The following is a 14,285-nucleotide window of genomic DNA, read 5'->3' on the forward strand; positions in this document are numbered from 1 at the left end:
TTATCCAGTTTGGGGTCTTAGGGGCCCTGGAGCCTATCCCAGCTAATATACACCAAAAGACGACATACAACTTGGTGAAGCTGCTATCACTTGCTAAGACACAGAAACAGACAGCTCACATTCACACCTAAAGCTAGTTTAGAATCACCAGTTAACATAAGATGCATGACTTCAGATTGTGGAACTGAGAACCCATGCAACGACAGGAAAACCTACAAACTCCACAAAGAAAGGCCCCAGCTGGGTGCTGGATTCAAACCCAGAGTTTCCTTCCGTGAAGCAATAATGTTAATAACAACACTGAAATGGTTAATCCATTAATCAACTAGTTTATTGTCAGACTCAGCAACTACTTTAAAAACTAAACCAAAAACAGAAAACCTTCTATGGTTCCAGCTTCTCCAGTGCAAAAGAGTTTCTGCTTGTCTTTGCCAAATGTTGTGATCAATTTACAAATATTTAGTTTAGGGCTACTGTGCAAATGGAACAATTTGTTTGATCTGTTACTTCAAGAACTAGTTATGGGAATGAATGAGATTACTGGAGGAGAAATGACAGAAACTGCATCCGCGCCCTCTCTCTACACTCACATCTTAGTGCAATTTTGTTGCATGGTGTCTAACACATTGTCAGAAAAGAGAAGACAAAGTGGGACAGACAACAAAACAACAATGCATTGCTATCTATTTTGCATTTAGGGAGTGTGGTTGGCTTAAATTGAAACTAAATATATAACTTACCATTATGCTGACTGTTAAGGGTAAAACATTCCCTATACCAGCTCTCTTTTTGGAGCGGTGAAAATTTTGAATAGATCAAAAAAGGAAACAGGCATCTTAAGGTTAAAAAAGATTTGAACTAAATCTCTATATATGGAATTATAACTATACAGTAATGGAAATGTTTAGGGTTTATCAAGGTCAAACTTTACTTTGTACATTAAGACATACCCTCATAAGTGCTTTAACCACATTTATTTATTTTCAGGCAAGCTGGCTTGCATTGTGGTCGCCATCAATGTATTTCAAGCGTTGGATGATATGTTTTCATGTTTATGTTGCAATTTCCTTAATGATCGGGCCATATCCATTAACTTCAGCCAGCTTCCTGCTAACAGCTGATAGGCACTGTAGCTGAGAATGATTATCTTGATAGTGACATGAATCTTTTATGATCGTTTTATATAGAGGACCTCATGCACGGACTTGATAAGTGCAATATATAGCATAAGGCACAGTGTCAACAGAAGATGGAAAGAATAAAAAGATAACAGTGAGAATGATGATGACAAATAAACTGTGTGCATCTTGTTAACGACAGGTCAGTTGTATGACTGAACTTGAAAAGACTCCAAACCAGGAAAGTTGTCTGCTATTATTCAGCTTTTTGCTGCCCTCATATGGACGTTTTGAGCCATGACATAGCGGGGAGCAAAGCAACTTTGCTTTTACTTGACCTATGTCCCTATTGGTCTTACATCAGAGCAGACTATAAATGATAAAGAGCACTGGAGTGGTATTTCAGGATTTTTATCATGTGTTTTCCTGGTTAATCAAGCTCACAACACAAAGAGTTACAAAGGAGAACCATATTCAATTTTGTTTTGTAAGAAGCTAAAAAGGAAAAAGACAAAATAGGAGAAAAACCCATGTAGTCTGAAGGACTACAAATGTATATTAAACAGCTTAAGAGAACAAAAAATTCTTTATACTTGCCATAATGATGATACTGAAGTGTATTATCTGGTCAGAGCCATAGCTGCCACTGAAGGGAAGCAGCCCATTTCTACAGCTATGTTTTCTACATGTTCTAATGTTCCTGTGATGTATATAATTAAAATATGGACTTTAACTAATTTAATTACATGTACATTTTCCATGTTTTTTTCAATACAGTATGCAAATGTAATTTGCTTGATTGGTTTACATTTAGTTCATACAATGCACGTTTTCCCTCACGATTTCTTATTTGAGTAAATAAACCTTTAATTTTATATATTTAAGTTGTATCTTACTCAAATGTTTTACTTGCATGTTTATTGGAGTTGAAGAATAAATTTTTTTTTAGTGTATGAAGATTAAGTTGACAGTGAAGAAAAACAATATTTAAGCTTTAAAATAAGAAGCTAAACTATATGAAAAGAAAAATATAAATTAATAAATGAATATGCATTTTTTTTTTAAATATTCGGCATGGCTAGATGAGGTCTTTATGGGTAACCGGAAATCCGGACCTGATTATTTTTCAACATATGTTGACTTATATGTTTTCAACATATATTTTATATTTTAAAAATTTCCTTACTTTGAAAAAAAAAAAACATATTGTGGTATGTTTTCCTGCTTGTTTGTTTGTCTATTTGTTTCCTTCCACCTCTGTCCGTATTATTATTATTATTATTATTATTATTATTATTAATGTTGGCCTGTAGTCTCTGCGCTGAATGTAAGCCCCCTATATACATGCACGCGGAGGCACATGGACTTCCCACGCATTCCACACATTGTACCGCCTTATCAAAATGATTCATCAGGGCAAACCTGGTAAATCGGGGTCATTGCCCTGACGTCGCAAAGACCAGCAGGCAGGTGAGTCTCAGGTAAAGCGTGACGTCAGGATGATACTTTCGAACTCCTTGCCAGTAAATCTATAAAGGTGTGTAGTCTTACTGCACAGGTAGCCTGAACCTTAGACTGAAATGAAAACAGAGCCTGCTGAAGATAAACTCGGGGGCCTAACATGCTCTTGGAGGTTTGATTTTTCCAGGTCTTCCAGAGATTCACCCTACGTGTCGAGCGAGGATACCGGGATGTACCCGAGCTCTGCTTCTATCAGACAAACGGCTCAGGCTCTGTCACTGAACAGTCAGTACATTCCGCCTCCGTATGACTTCCCCAGCTACCACCATCACGTCACGGGAGTCGGTGATTTGTCGGCAAGTACCTGGAACCCCCTTTACGCGCCCCGGGAGGAGTATCCCTACAGCTTCCCGGGGTCAAGCCCCAACACCGCGCAGGTCAACTTCACCTACCCGGATCTGAGCAACGTTCCTTCCGCCGCTGGAGGGGGATCGCTCACCCCTTACAACTTCATCTCTGGACAGGATCCCCTCATTCCCAGGAAAAGACCACAGGAGCCCGTTAAACAAACAACTTCAGGTGGGACTTTACTTTGTCATACTTATTCTTAATCATAGGCTTATTTTGGTCTGCATAATGTATTCAGTGAATTATACAGATATAAAGAACATTTGTAACATCTTCATCTAAGAGTTTCTTCATGCATACAAATATCTGTTATCTGGAGTACTTCAAACGCACTTGTCTCTGGTTTTTTTCTTCTTCTTCATTCTCGCGACTGATCACATATTAGCTGTCTTAAATGTTAACAAGCGACACAAACAGGAAATGCAGCATCTTGATAAGACACATCCTATAGGAAGTAGATTACACAACCTCCTGGGTTACTTTTGTAGCTGTCACTGTGGTTGCATGACTAACTAAACCTAAAAAAAACGTACAAGTATGGGTAACACATGAGAAACACATGCAAAACTGTTTTAAGTGAAAAACAAACCCAACTTCAGCAGGCGCACATTCATCAAGGTGTTTGCCTCTCTTTGGACAATCATGCTGTGAGATGTCAATGGAAAGCTAACAGTGGAGGCCATGAAGTCTACACAAGTCTCACACCCCACCCTCTCTGTCCACTGGGTGGGTGTGAGATGGTGACAAACTGGATAGATAACACTGGAAGTGCAGGAAGTCTGCAGAAGTTAAACTAAGTCTCTTCTAAAGGCCAACCCTCTCTTAACCCTCTTGTGTGTGTGTGTGTGTGTGTATGTGTGTGTGTGTGTGTGGCTGGATCAATGCTGTCACATGAGCTAGTTTTCTGATCAATAACTGTGACTCCTAGTTTCTTGAGTGTGTATGTGAACATGCGTGTCAATGAATAGCTGCCTATGTAAAGAGCTGTGTAGACAGCACTCACAGTGATAAGGAGAAGCACTGATGCAATGCAGCGGGGAGTCTTTGCCTTCGTTATAGTGTGAGCACGATTAGTAGAATTGATGAGGTTTTAAGTGGCGCCTAAACTTGAACGTGGCACCAGACTGTTTGGTCATGACACACACATTTCGTGACTCACTGACACAAAATTATTAATTCCTGAAAAAGATGTGGGCCATACACATGAATAAAAAATGACTATTTACTTACATTCACTGTCTTTATTTTTGTGCCTTTGTTTACTATTCTTAATATTTATTGATTTTTACTAAAAAGCAATTGTTTTGTCTGATTTAGGTGGGAAGACTCGCACTAAGGACAAGTACAGGGTGGTGTACACTGACCACCAAAGGATGGAGCTTGAGAAAGAGTTTCAGTTCAACCGCTATATCACAATGAGAAGGAAGTCAGAGCTGTCAATGGCACTCAGCCTTTCCGAGAGGCAGGTGAGAAGATTAGAGTAAATAAACGGTCAATGTAGAAATTATATAGAAAAACTGAATGTAGAAAATATATAGAAACTGTCTAAGACGGTGAGACTGTGTAACTTTTGCGTTCTCTCTTCACAGTCAAAGAATTACAAACGTCTACCACTTTCAAAGTAGCCAACCACATGTTCTGTTTTTCTTTTTTTTAGGTTCCTCCTTAGGAGGAACGAATGAGATAAACTAAACTCACAGCAGAAAAACCCCATGAAGCAATGAGACAGAGTGTGTTTCGTTACTGTTGAAACTCAGTTAGGAAACAGAATGTGGGATTTGTTAGTGTAAACCCCCCATGGTTTGCACTAACAAATCTATAGGCCAAGAAGTATATATTTGTCACCCCCTTTTGTGAGTGACAATAATAAGGAAGGTCACTGCAAATTTTACATGTTTATGTTAGGGGTATAAAAAATATGCCCTAATTTTTTTTAACTTTGTAAAGCCAGAACCACAAAATAATAAAAAAAATTTTTAGTTACTGGAGTTTAACCTTTATCTCTATCATTATCTCAAAGAAATCCACTTAACTGCCAAAAAATGCTGAAGTATGTTTAAAGTTTGCTGAACAATATTTAGACAAGCCTGTGAAATACTGGGGGAATATAGTCTGGTCAGATAAGACTGAAATGAACTCTTTGGATGGCAAAATACACACCATGTTGGGAGGTCAATAGGGCAATGCATATCACCCCAAAACACCAACAGTGAAGTTAAGAGGTGGGAAGGATGAATCGAAAAATGTACCAAGACTTTTGTGATAAAAATCTTCTGCCATCTACCAGGATGATGATGAAACAAGGGGTGGACGTTTCAGAAAGACAATGGTCCCAAACACAAAGCCAAGGAAACTCTTGACTGGTTTCAGAAACAGAAAATAAAGCTGCTAAAAATAGCCCAGCCAATCACATGACCCGAATCCAGTTGAAAATCTATAGAAAGAACTAAACCTCAGAGTTCATAGAAGAGGCCCACAGGCCTTCAGGATTCGAATTTCTGTTTGTGTGCGACTAGTTTCTCCACACAGGAGGCATCTTGAAGCTGTCATCACCAACAAAAGCTTTTGCGCGAAGTATTAAATAAATGTCAGTAAATGTGTTCAATACTTTTTCCCTGTGTCACTTCTTATTATTACACATAGTTTACGGACATCCGCAGTTTAATTTGTCTTTGCATGTGCGGACTGGATCGGTTGTTACTGACATCTGGGGAGAATTTCATACCATGTGAAATATATTTTGCTTTGAAAACTGGTGATGTGTTCAATACTTATTATACCCCATGTGTATAAACACACATGGGGTATAACAAAAATGATCTTGGCATTTTTGTGGAATTTCATGCTCACCGCATATATCTGCATATACTGCAGATATCTGATTGTAAACAGTGTACCACTGATGATGTACAGATCTCAAATATGGCATTAACTTTGTGTTACGGGGTTATTATCTCATTTGTGGGTTTCTTTTTTTTCTTATGTGAAGTGAGATAACAGGGAAGGTGGAGCTTGGATTTATTTTGTTGCTGTTATTGTGCATTAGAAAAAAAAACTGCATCTGTAGGCCATCTATTACCACTGTGCTGTATTTTACTTATTCCCATGGTTAAGTGTAGGGTTTCTACTAATGCAGCACATGTGAGCACAATGTTCTCAAACAATCCCCTCTGGAGAAATGAGCTCCAGAGAAAAAAACTAATTCTGCAAACCGTAATGTTAACATATGTGGCCAAACGCATAAGCAGTGTTAATGGTGAAACCCTCAATCTTACTGTCATTATGCTGTTCTTGTTGTTTCTTCTGCCTGCCCTTGCAGCTTCTTAAAACCACAGCTGAGTGCAATTGTTGTAGCTCCCAGAGTAATTCTGGGAAAGTCAGAGATTACTAAATTTCAAGTAGATGAAGCAAGGCAAGGGAAAGTTACCACAGAAAGCAAAGTCGTTGCAGTTTTCAACTTCCTTTTAATGCAGCAAATAAGCGATTTATAGAAGAAATGAAAACGATAACGATGTGCTGTTTCTTTTGATGTCGTTTAGGGAACAAGCCATAATGCTCCCTAACTGAGAAATGTTCTTGATGCTGATATCTCATGCATGTGTGTCTCAGGTGAAGATCTGGTTTCAGAACAGACGTGCCAAGGAGAGGAAGATCAACAGGAAGAAGTTGCAGCATTCCCAGCAGGCCTCAACAACCACACCCACCCCACCTGTACTGTGTGCACACAGTGACACCCACAACCCCGCGAGCCCCAGCAGGAACATTTTGTCAGACGCAGTATCGGAGTACTAGGTGAAGTCTATGTGAAAGACTGGCACTGTATCTGTGTGTGTAAATAATGTTTTTAATAGTTGTACAAGTTCACCACAGAACGAATGAAAAAGATTCACATGAAGATCACCTCTATTTTACAATGTCACCACCACACGTTTGTCACATGGATCGAGTCGAGTGGGCATTTATTCCACTTGCTTGTGTTAATCATTATCAACGTCAAGATAGCGTTTTAACAGTGCATGCCCAAGAAAGAGGATTAGTGTCTTTCTTGTTGTCTTTTCCTTGTATATGTATCCATTAACAGGAATATAATGCAAATGCAGATATAAAAAAGAAAAAAAAACAGACAGCCTTTCTTCTTGTTTCCAAGACAGTACCGTGACACTAACACGCCTTTTTTATGACAACTTGATGTTACAGGAAATCAGATGGGGAAAGCAGATATCTAATTCGAAAGCTGGTTAAATTGTTCTTTTTGTTTTTCTGAAAACATGCATTTACTCTAGATTTTAGCTGCAGCAAAGCAAGGGCAGCATTATTAAAAGTGTTACTGGTTTTAGACATTCAGACGGGAGAGTTTAGCCACATCCTGAAAAACTGCTGAAGATTGCTCAACTGCATGACTCGTGATTTACAGTCGCTGTGGCACAGACATTCAGCTCTGGCATGGAACTGGATATATTCGTTTTATGTTAAAAAATGTCAACACTTCTCTATTTTTTTTAGAACCCAATGTCTGTATATATGAAATGTTAAAGGATGTGCTGTACAAGCAAGAAATGTTGACACACTTTGATACTTCTTCACTGTAATGTTAAAGAAAAGGAAGGAGAAACAAAAGATGTGGAAATTTAGTAGGTATGAGTCATCTAACGATTAAAGGTTTTTCCATTTCTAAATAAATGACTGACTTATCAACAGTGCAGCGTGTGCAGTTGTGTAATCACAAATGTTTAGAGTGTAAGAAAGTCACCGTTTTCTAATTCAGCTCTTCTGAATTTCAGTGTGTTCGTGCATGCTTTTGTGTGTTTCAAGTGGAGTTTATGTTGGCTTTGCAGCTTAAACCCTCTCCTCAGCACTGAGGTTTTATTGATTTAGAGTTGTATTTTCTGTTAATTTGCTCTAGCCACATTCACGCGGGTCAATTTGCTTTTCATACACCACAGTTTCTACAGGAAAAGGCTTCTTGATGAAGAAATATAACATTAGTATGAAGTTCTATCTATAAATGCGCAAAACTAATACATTGGCTTCCTGTCATCACTTTTAAGACTCTAAATGAGCCTACAACGCTTTATTTGTCGGATCTTTTTTTATGTTCACACTCCTGTCAGACGTCTTCCAATCAGATGTGACTTCCATAAACTAGACTTAAAAATAAAGGTGACTAACATTTTTCAACTGTTCCTCTGAGTCTCTGAAACGTCTTACGATTTCACACTAGAACTGCAGAATCTGTTTCTACATTTGAGTCTTTGCTCCAGCCTCATTTCTACTCTCTGGCCTTTAATTCGATCTAAACCTTGACATTTCCTTTTTGTTATGTTTTATTATTGGCTGCCTGTGAAGCACTTTGGTCAACTCCGGTTGTTTTAAAGGTGCTATATAAATAAACTTGACCTTGACCTTGACATTAAATTCATCACAATAAAGCCTAAGATGACCTCAATTTTATATCCTTAAATTACAAAAAAATAACAATAAATAAACACAACATTTACATTCCTTTACAATCTTTCTTCTTCTTTTTTTATTGTGTGAAAAAAGGAAAACAATTTTCAATTTGTACAAGGTGTATTATAGATTATAGGTTACAGAAAGAGAGAAAAGACACAGGACTATTTTGGTTTTCGGTTTTGTAATTTGCATTATTTATTAGGCAGTTGCCACTTTAAGGCATAAGTGTGTGTGTTTGGTTTGTGCATGCATGCGTGAATGCGGTTTGTATGTATGGCTGAGTGTCTGTGTGCATGTGTCTATAACTGTCTGTGGAAAAACAAAGTATTACATACACACTTTGTCTTACAGAAAAAAAGTACCAATAAAACTACAAAATCTGTACTGTACAATACCAAAGAAAAAAACATGTAAAAATGTTTTCATTTTCTTGCATTAAAAATATAAATTATATTCTGTTTGAAAAGCATTTATAGTTCAAAGCTTTTATCAGTTTAAAAACTGAAGTGCTAAAAGACCAGAGAACTGGCGCCAGTCTGGTTTTATAGTTTAACAGCTTTGGCATTGCGAGGCAGCATCACATGATCGTGTCACGACAATTATAAAATCCCCTGGTGTGTATGTGCTTCAGCTTCTCAATAGTGAATGTGCAACGGTTCACTTGTTTGCATTTCCTATGCCACACACACATTAAAAGGTAAAAACAATGCTGCCCATACTGGCGCGCTCTGATGTACAAAGCAGCATTTGCTGACTGATCACATGATCAAAAAATAAACTCTGAGGAAACTACAACTGTAATGGATCATAAACACCAATTTTATGGCAGTATGAATCAGCATAAAGTTAGTGCATGGTTATCAACCTTTAACCCCATATCTAACCAAATGTATTTCATCTGTTTTGTGCCAACAGTTGCAACTTCTACATTTGTCAGGTGACAAAAATATTACCAGTATTTTGGAGCAAACACTCAACCATGAAAGGTATTTTCTTCTTTTTATAAAACAGTCTAAATGCAAAAAAGAGGAACTGAAATGGGCAAACATTACAGTAAACCGAACGGGACCAAACTCATTCGGCGCCAGTTCATTTTAATAAAATATGGTTTATACAAATGTGTTATCGGCCTTCCTGTGCTTCAAAGAGACGCGATAGTCGGCCTGACCGCATATACCGACACCCACACCAGAGGGTGTCGGTATAGGGAATGACCCTATTTAGAATTACTCTGCATCTGTAAGAAAAAGTTTATTAAGCAATGCTCTGCACATGCATCTGTCTGAGACTCAAACAGTAATGAAACATCTGAATCTTGAATCTCTGCAATCTTGGATTGATGAGTTACTGGTCTCAACATGTGCATTATCCTGTTTTCAGCCGTGATTCTCCTTTTAACAGCTATTTATATTAAACATTATTCTTTAGTTTTAACACAGGCCAAAATAATTTTCCATCCATGACCCTCACTCCACCTCCTGATTAACGCTGAAACATCTGCTTCAGCTGATTTTTGTTCAGCTGATCAGAACCTTATATTGATTAAAAACCATGCACTCTTTGAAGAGACTGATGATGTCATCTCTCTTTTTACAGGTACAACTTAAACTCGAACCGCAAACACGTAGGAAGTGTAATTGAACTAAATATAGAAAACATAAGTTGATGCTGTTAAATGATAAACAGGTGGCTTCAGCTCAGAATCTCACATGCAGTAAAACAGCTTTCTTCCTCAAACTACAGCTACTTCACTGGACTCCTTTTAGCGTAGTCACAAATCATCAACACAAACATTTAAAGTACAGTTTAAATATGAAAAGTAGAGGTGTCTTTACATTTTAAAATTGAATTTCTGAATCAATTTTACATTTGAAGGCAATTAGGAGACAGTATTTATAAGATTGCTGGTTTTGATACACTGAAACAAAACGTATTCCTTTTTTTTTTTTTACAACCAGTGTCACGATTAAACCTACACAGCACTGTATTATTGCACTAAGTGGTTATTGAACTTTGATCTTATCCAAACGGTTTGAGCAGAAAACAAAAGAAGAAAGAATGAAAACCAACGTCTGAGAAAAAAGCAGAAGTATTTGCATCATGGAAACAAATCCCTTCACACGTCTGCTTACTGTGAACTTCCTGAAACACTTGGCTGTAAATTTATCTTTTGACTGAAGAGCCAAAGGAAGACAACCTCCACCTACAAACTACACTGAACTGTCAAATTAGGTTTGTGTAAATCACAAGTCATTACCCACATCTTTTTAATAATCACACTTTAATTAAATGGATTTTTTTTTTGTGCCATTAGATTGAAATTGGCCGTTTTAGGATAAATGAGTGCATCATGTATTGTTAAAACTATAGTAATAATGCAGTTTATCAGTGTTTAGACAATAAATAAGATAAAACATATCCATAAATTATAACTACGATTAAAACTATTACAACATCCTATAAATATAAAAGCTAATAGAAAAATATGAATAATTATGTTTAGAAATGTTAAATAGCTACAAAACTACCGCAGCTTGTGTAGCATCATATGAAATGATAACCCAGATGTCACCTAAGTCTGAGTGTGCTGATGCTCTTTTATATAACAGAATCACAGTAAAAGCAAAGAAAATCAATACGTATGAAATCTGAAGGTTTTTATTTTTCTGATGGGAAATTGAATTAAATAAAAGACCTTTGGGCATCTTGACATCATCTCTTCTCTCCATGGACCTTCAGTCTGTGTGAACACACCAATAATCTAAATCACCGGAATCTTTGGACCTTTGCATACATACAATCATCTCCTGTTGGTTCAGTGTGCCGAGATCGCCTCGAAAACTTGACTTGACCATACTCCACCTCCACCTCCGCCTCTGTTGTTTGCACCCCTGGCCTCCCCTGTTGCTTCATGATCCTGACATCAGCATAGGTTACATCTTGGTCACATTCCTCCTCTGCAGAGTAGCAAGAAGATTGTTATAAGCAAAGTATTACAGATGGATAACTTTTAAAGGTTTTAATTTTTGTGAAGTTTCAAAAATATTTTCACAGTGATATATGCTGCAGGAAGACCTGGTTAGCTTTAGCTCATAGACTGGAGAAAATGAGTCAGATACAAAAATGGCTTTTAAAATGAGTTCTTTGGCAATGCTTAAAGTTTATAGTCGACAGATTTTGTTACCTTTGTACACAGCGGTCTTCTCGGCTTTTAGTTAAAGCTTATTAGTTAACAATACCCACAGATTATATATGTGACAGAAGAATTTTTGTACCTTTTGGTTTTGTAGGTTCGTTGTTTTGTTTTTTCCTCTGAGCACAGATGACTGCCACACCCACAAGTAAGAAAAATACCAGTGCTGAGAGAACACCACCGATCAGTGGCAAATTGGCTGTTTCAAAAGTAAAATACATAAAAACAGATGTTTCAGTTATCAAATGTATGTTTTTTTGTAAAGGAACATAAAGAAAGAGAAAGTGACATCAGTGGATCTAGTTAGTTTTCACTTACTAATGTACCATTGGTCATCACTGTTGGAAGTCACAGTTTCATTGTTGAATTGTGTAATTGACACTGTGCCAGTCTCCTTACCCACAGAAGTTGGTGTGACTGGGGTAGGTTCTGTTGTTGGTTTTATACACAGGCTGTTACTGTCCGCATGCATCCACCCTAATATCTGTGTCCCATTGATTGAGGTGCAGTTAATGAAACCTGGCAGAAAAAAACAAATAATTTGAGAAAGATGTTCGAAGTGAAATAGTTGTTATTATTGACTTTCATTCATAATGTTGTTACTCACGACAGGTCTTCTGTTCTTCTGAGACATTACTGACGCTGTTCCTGACTGAGCAGACCAGACGTCCTGACATGTGCTGTCTCAGTGTGATGATGTTACTCTCATTATTTGCAGAAAGGAGCTCAGCATCTGTCAGTGTGCGTCCATTCAGAGTCCAGCTGTACTGAGGACTGTCGCCTCCCTCAGAGGAGCAGGACACCCTCATCTCTCCCTGGGACAGACACTCAGAGACCAGCAGGACAGAGGACACAGGAGCTGAGAGAAACACACACAGATAACTTAGATTTAAAATTTAAATCTTTGTCATTGTTGATACTGTCTAATGAAGAACAGGGAAAGCATATATACATGTAGCTTGTGTATTTTGTGCTATATCACTAAGGTTATCAAAACAATGTTAAATGTATATCTATAATTTGTTCCAAACAGAGAAAAAAAATACCTTGAATAAACAACTGTAAAGTCCACTCGCCTGATGATTCTCCATCTGACCCAAAGGTTTGAAGGGTATAATCACCACTGTCATTCCTGCTCAGGTTATTGATCCTAAATGTTCCATTACTGGGAAAAAAGCTAGATCTATTTACTATGGTATTCGAAATAACCTTATTATTCCTGACATCTAGCATTTTTAATGAATTCTTTAACAGATGGTATCTTGGTATTTCTGAATTGCTTTCCATCAGCTGGATGTTCACAGTTCCTCCCAAAACTCCATAACACTGAGCTCCATCCTGTCTGCCATCACAGGAAGTTTCCACACCTGCATGGAAAATGTAAAAGTAAACAAAAGCAAAAACTAAAAAACAGTAATGATTCAGCTAGCAGCTCTATCTGACATTTAAGTTTTAATATTGTTAGAAGAACATTTAAAAATGATCTTAAATCAGTTATATCAGTAGAAGTACACATAATTAACTGTATGTCTGAGTTTTGAATTTTGCAAGTCGTCCAGTGTTTTTCTACAAAAAAAAATCCTATAGTGAATTTTTCAATTTTAGCATTTTAAAAATATATTTAACTCACCCTATAATTATGATATTGTGTTGTTTATGAAAACTATTGATGCAAAAGCTAGAATGTTTTCATTTTTTAGTTTTTGTTAGCATACTGTCTGCAAAATACATTTTACTGCAGTAAAATAACCCTAAAATTTTTTTAGAGTGCACATTCATGTTACAATATTGAAATGATATTAGAACGTAGCATTATTGTAAAGTTAAAGAGTTCAGAAAATAGCACTGTTATTATGTTCAACATGTCCTGAACTGAATTTATTTAATAATTTATTTTTTAAAATGTCTGTCATTGACAGTCTTGGATCCTGTAATTGCAAAACATGCTATTTATACACAGAAATGAAGTATGATGAATTATAACATGAAAAGCTTACCATGAGAGAATCCGAGCCACATCAGTAGCAGTCCAACTACAGCTTCCATATCAGCTGCTGAGCTTCTGTTGATCGTCAGTAGCTTTCAAACCCCTTTCCTCAAAAACAAACGTGTGTGTCCTTCTCTGAACAGACTGCAGTGTGTCCTGTTAGTGATCAGCCTCAGAGGAGAATGTGTGAAAATCTTTACGTGAGGTCGTATTGAAGTTATCTTTTTATACACTGAGAGGATGAAAGGAAGTGGTATCGGTTTTTCTTCCCCTTTTAGCCCTGACGAAAAAGAGAATTGATGTGTGATAGACTGAGAGGAAGAGAAGGAAATGTTTATCATTTATACTAAAAGACGTTTTGACTAAGACATATTATAGATTAACATGGAAACGATCAATTACAGAAACATGTTTAGGTGGCAGAATAATAATACATCATGGCTTATAACAATGATAATAATAATCCAGCGTTCTAAACCACTTAAGCTTTCCTTACCAAACTGGTAAAAATTACAACAACATTATGAGTAATGATTCTTTACACACACTGCATACTAGAAGACTTCAGTATTTTAAAACTCATTAGATTAAACTTAGATAATTGAAAGAAGGGTGTGTGGGGTGGACAGCACTGAAAATGTAAGTGCAAATCTTAAGAATGTAT

General features: G+C 37.1%; 2 protein-coding genes across 3 annotated transcripts; one reads left to right on the forward strand and one right to left on the reverse strand.

The window, feature by feature from the left end:
- The first annotated feature begins 2,698 nt into the window (after positions 1–2,698).
- Positions 2,699–6,869, forward strand: cdx1a (caudal type homeobox 1a). Its single transcript, XM_084938700.1, has 3 exons — positions 2,699–3,158; positions 4,305–4,453; positions 6,597–6,869. The coding sequence occupies exons 1-3, from the start codon at positions 2,699–2,701 to the stop codon at positions 6,777–6,779; spliced, it is 792 nt and encodes a 263-aa protein (XP_084794826.1). The 3' UTR covers positions 6,780–6,869.
- A 1,627-nt stretch (positions 6,870–8,496) lies between these two features.
- On the reverse strand, positions 8,497–13,852 carry LOC146392309 (uncharacterized). 2 transcript variants are annotated; one of them, XM_084945108.1, is made up of 6 exons: positions 13,632–13,852; positions 12,681–13,001; positions 12,242–12,493; positions 12,034–12,153; positions 11,717–11,833; positions 8,497–11,398 (listed from the first exon to the last, which is right to left on the reverse strand). In XM_084945108.1, exons 1-6 carry the CDS (start codon positions 13,678–13,680, stop codon positions 11,208–11,210), a joined length of 1,050 nt encoding a protein of 349 aa, XP_084801234.1. In that variant the 5' UTR covers positions 13,681–13,852; the 3' UTR covers positions 8,497–11,207. The 2 variants fall into 2 exon arrangements, with proteins under 2 accessions (XP_084801234.1, XP_084801223.1); XM_084945097.1 differs by having other exon boundaries at positions 11,953–12,153.
- Positions 13,853–14,285: the final 433 nt, after the last annotated feature.

Source organism: Perissodus microlepis, chromosome 2, assembly GCF_051167445.1.
Source record: "Perissodus microlepis isolate ML-2025 ecotype Zambia chromosome 2, ASM5116744v1, whole genome shotgun sequence".
In the NCBI taxonomy this organism is placed as follows: Eukaryota; Metazoa; Chordata; class Actinopteri; order Cichliformes; family Cichlidae; genus Perissodus; species Perissodus microlepis.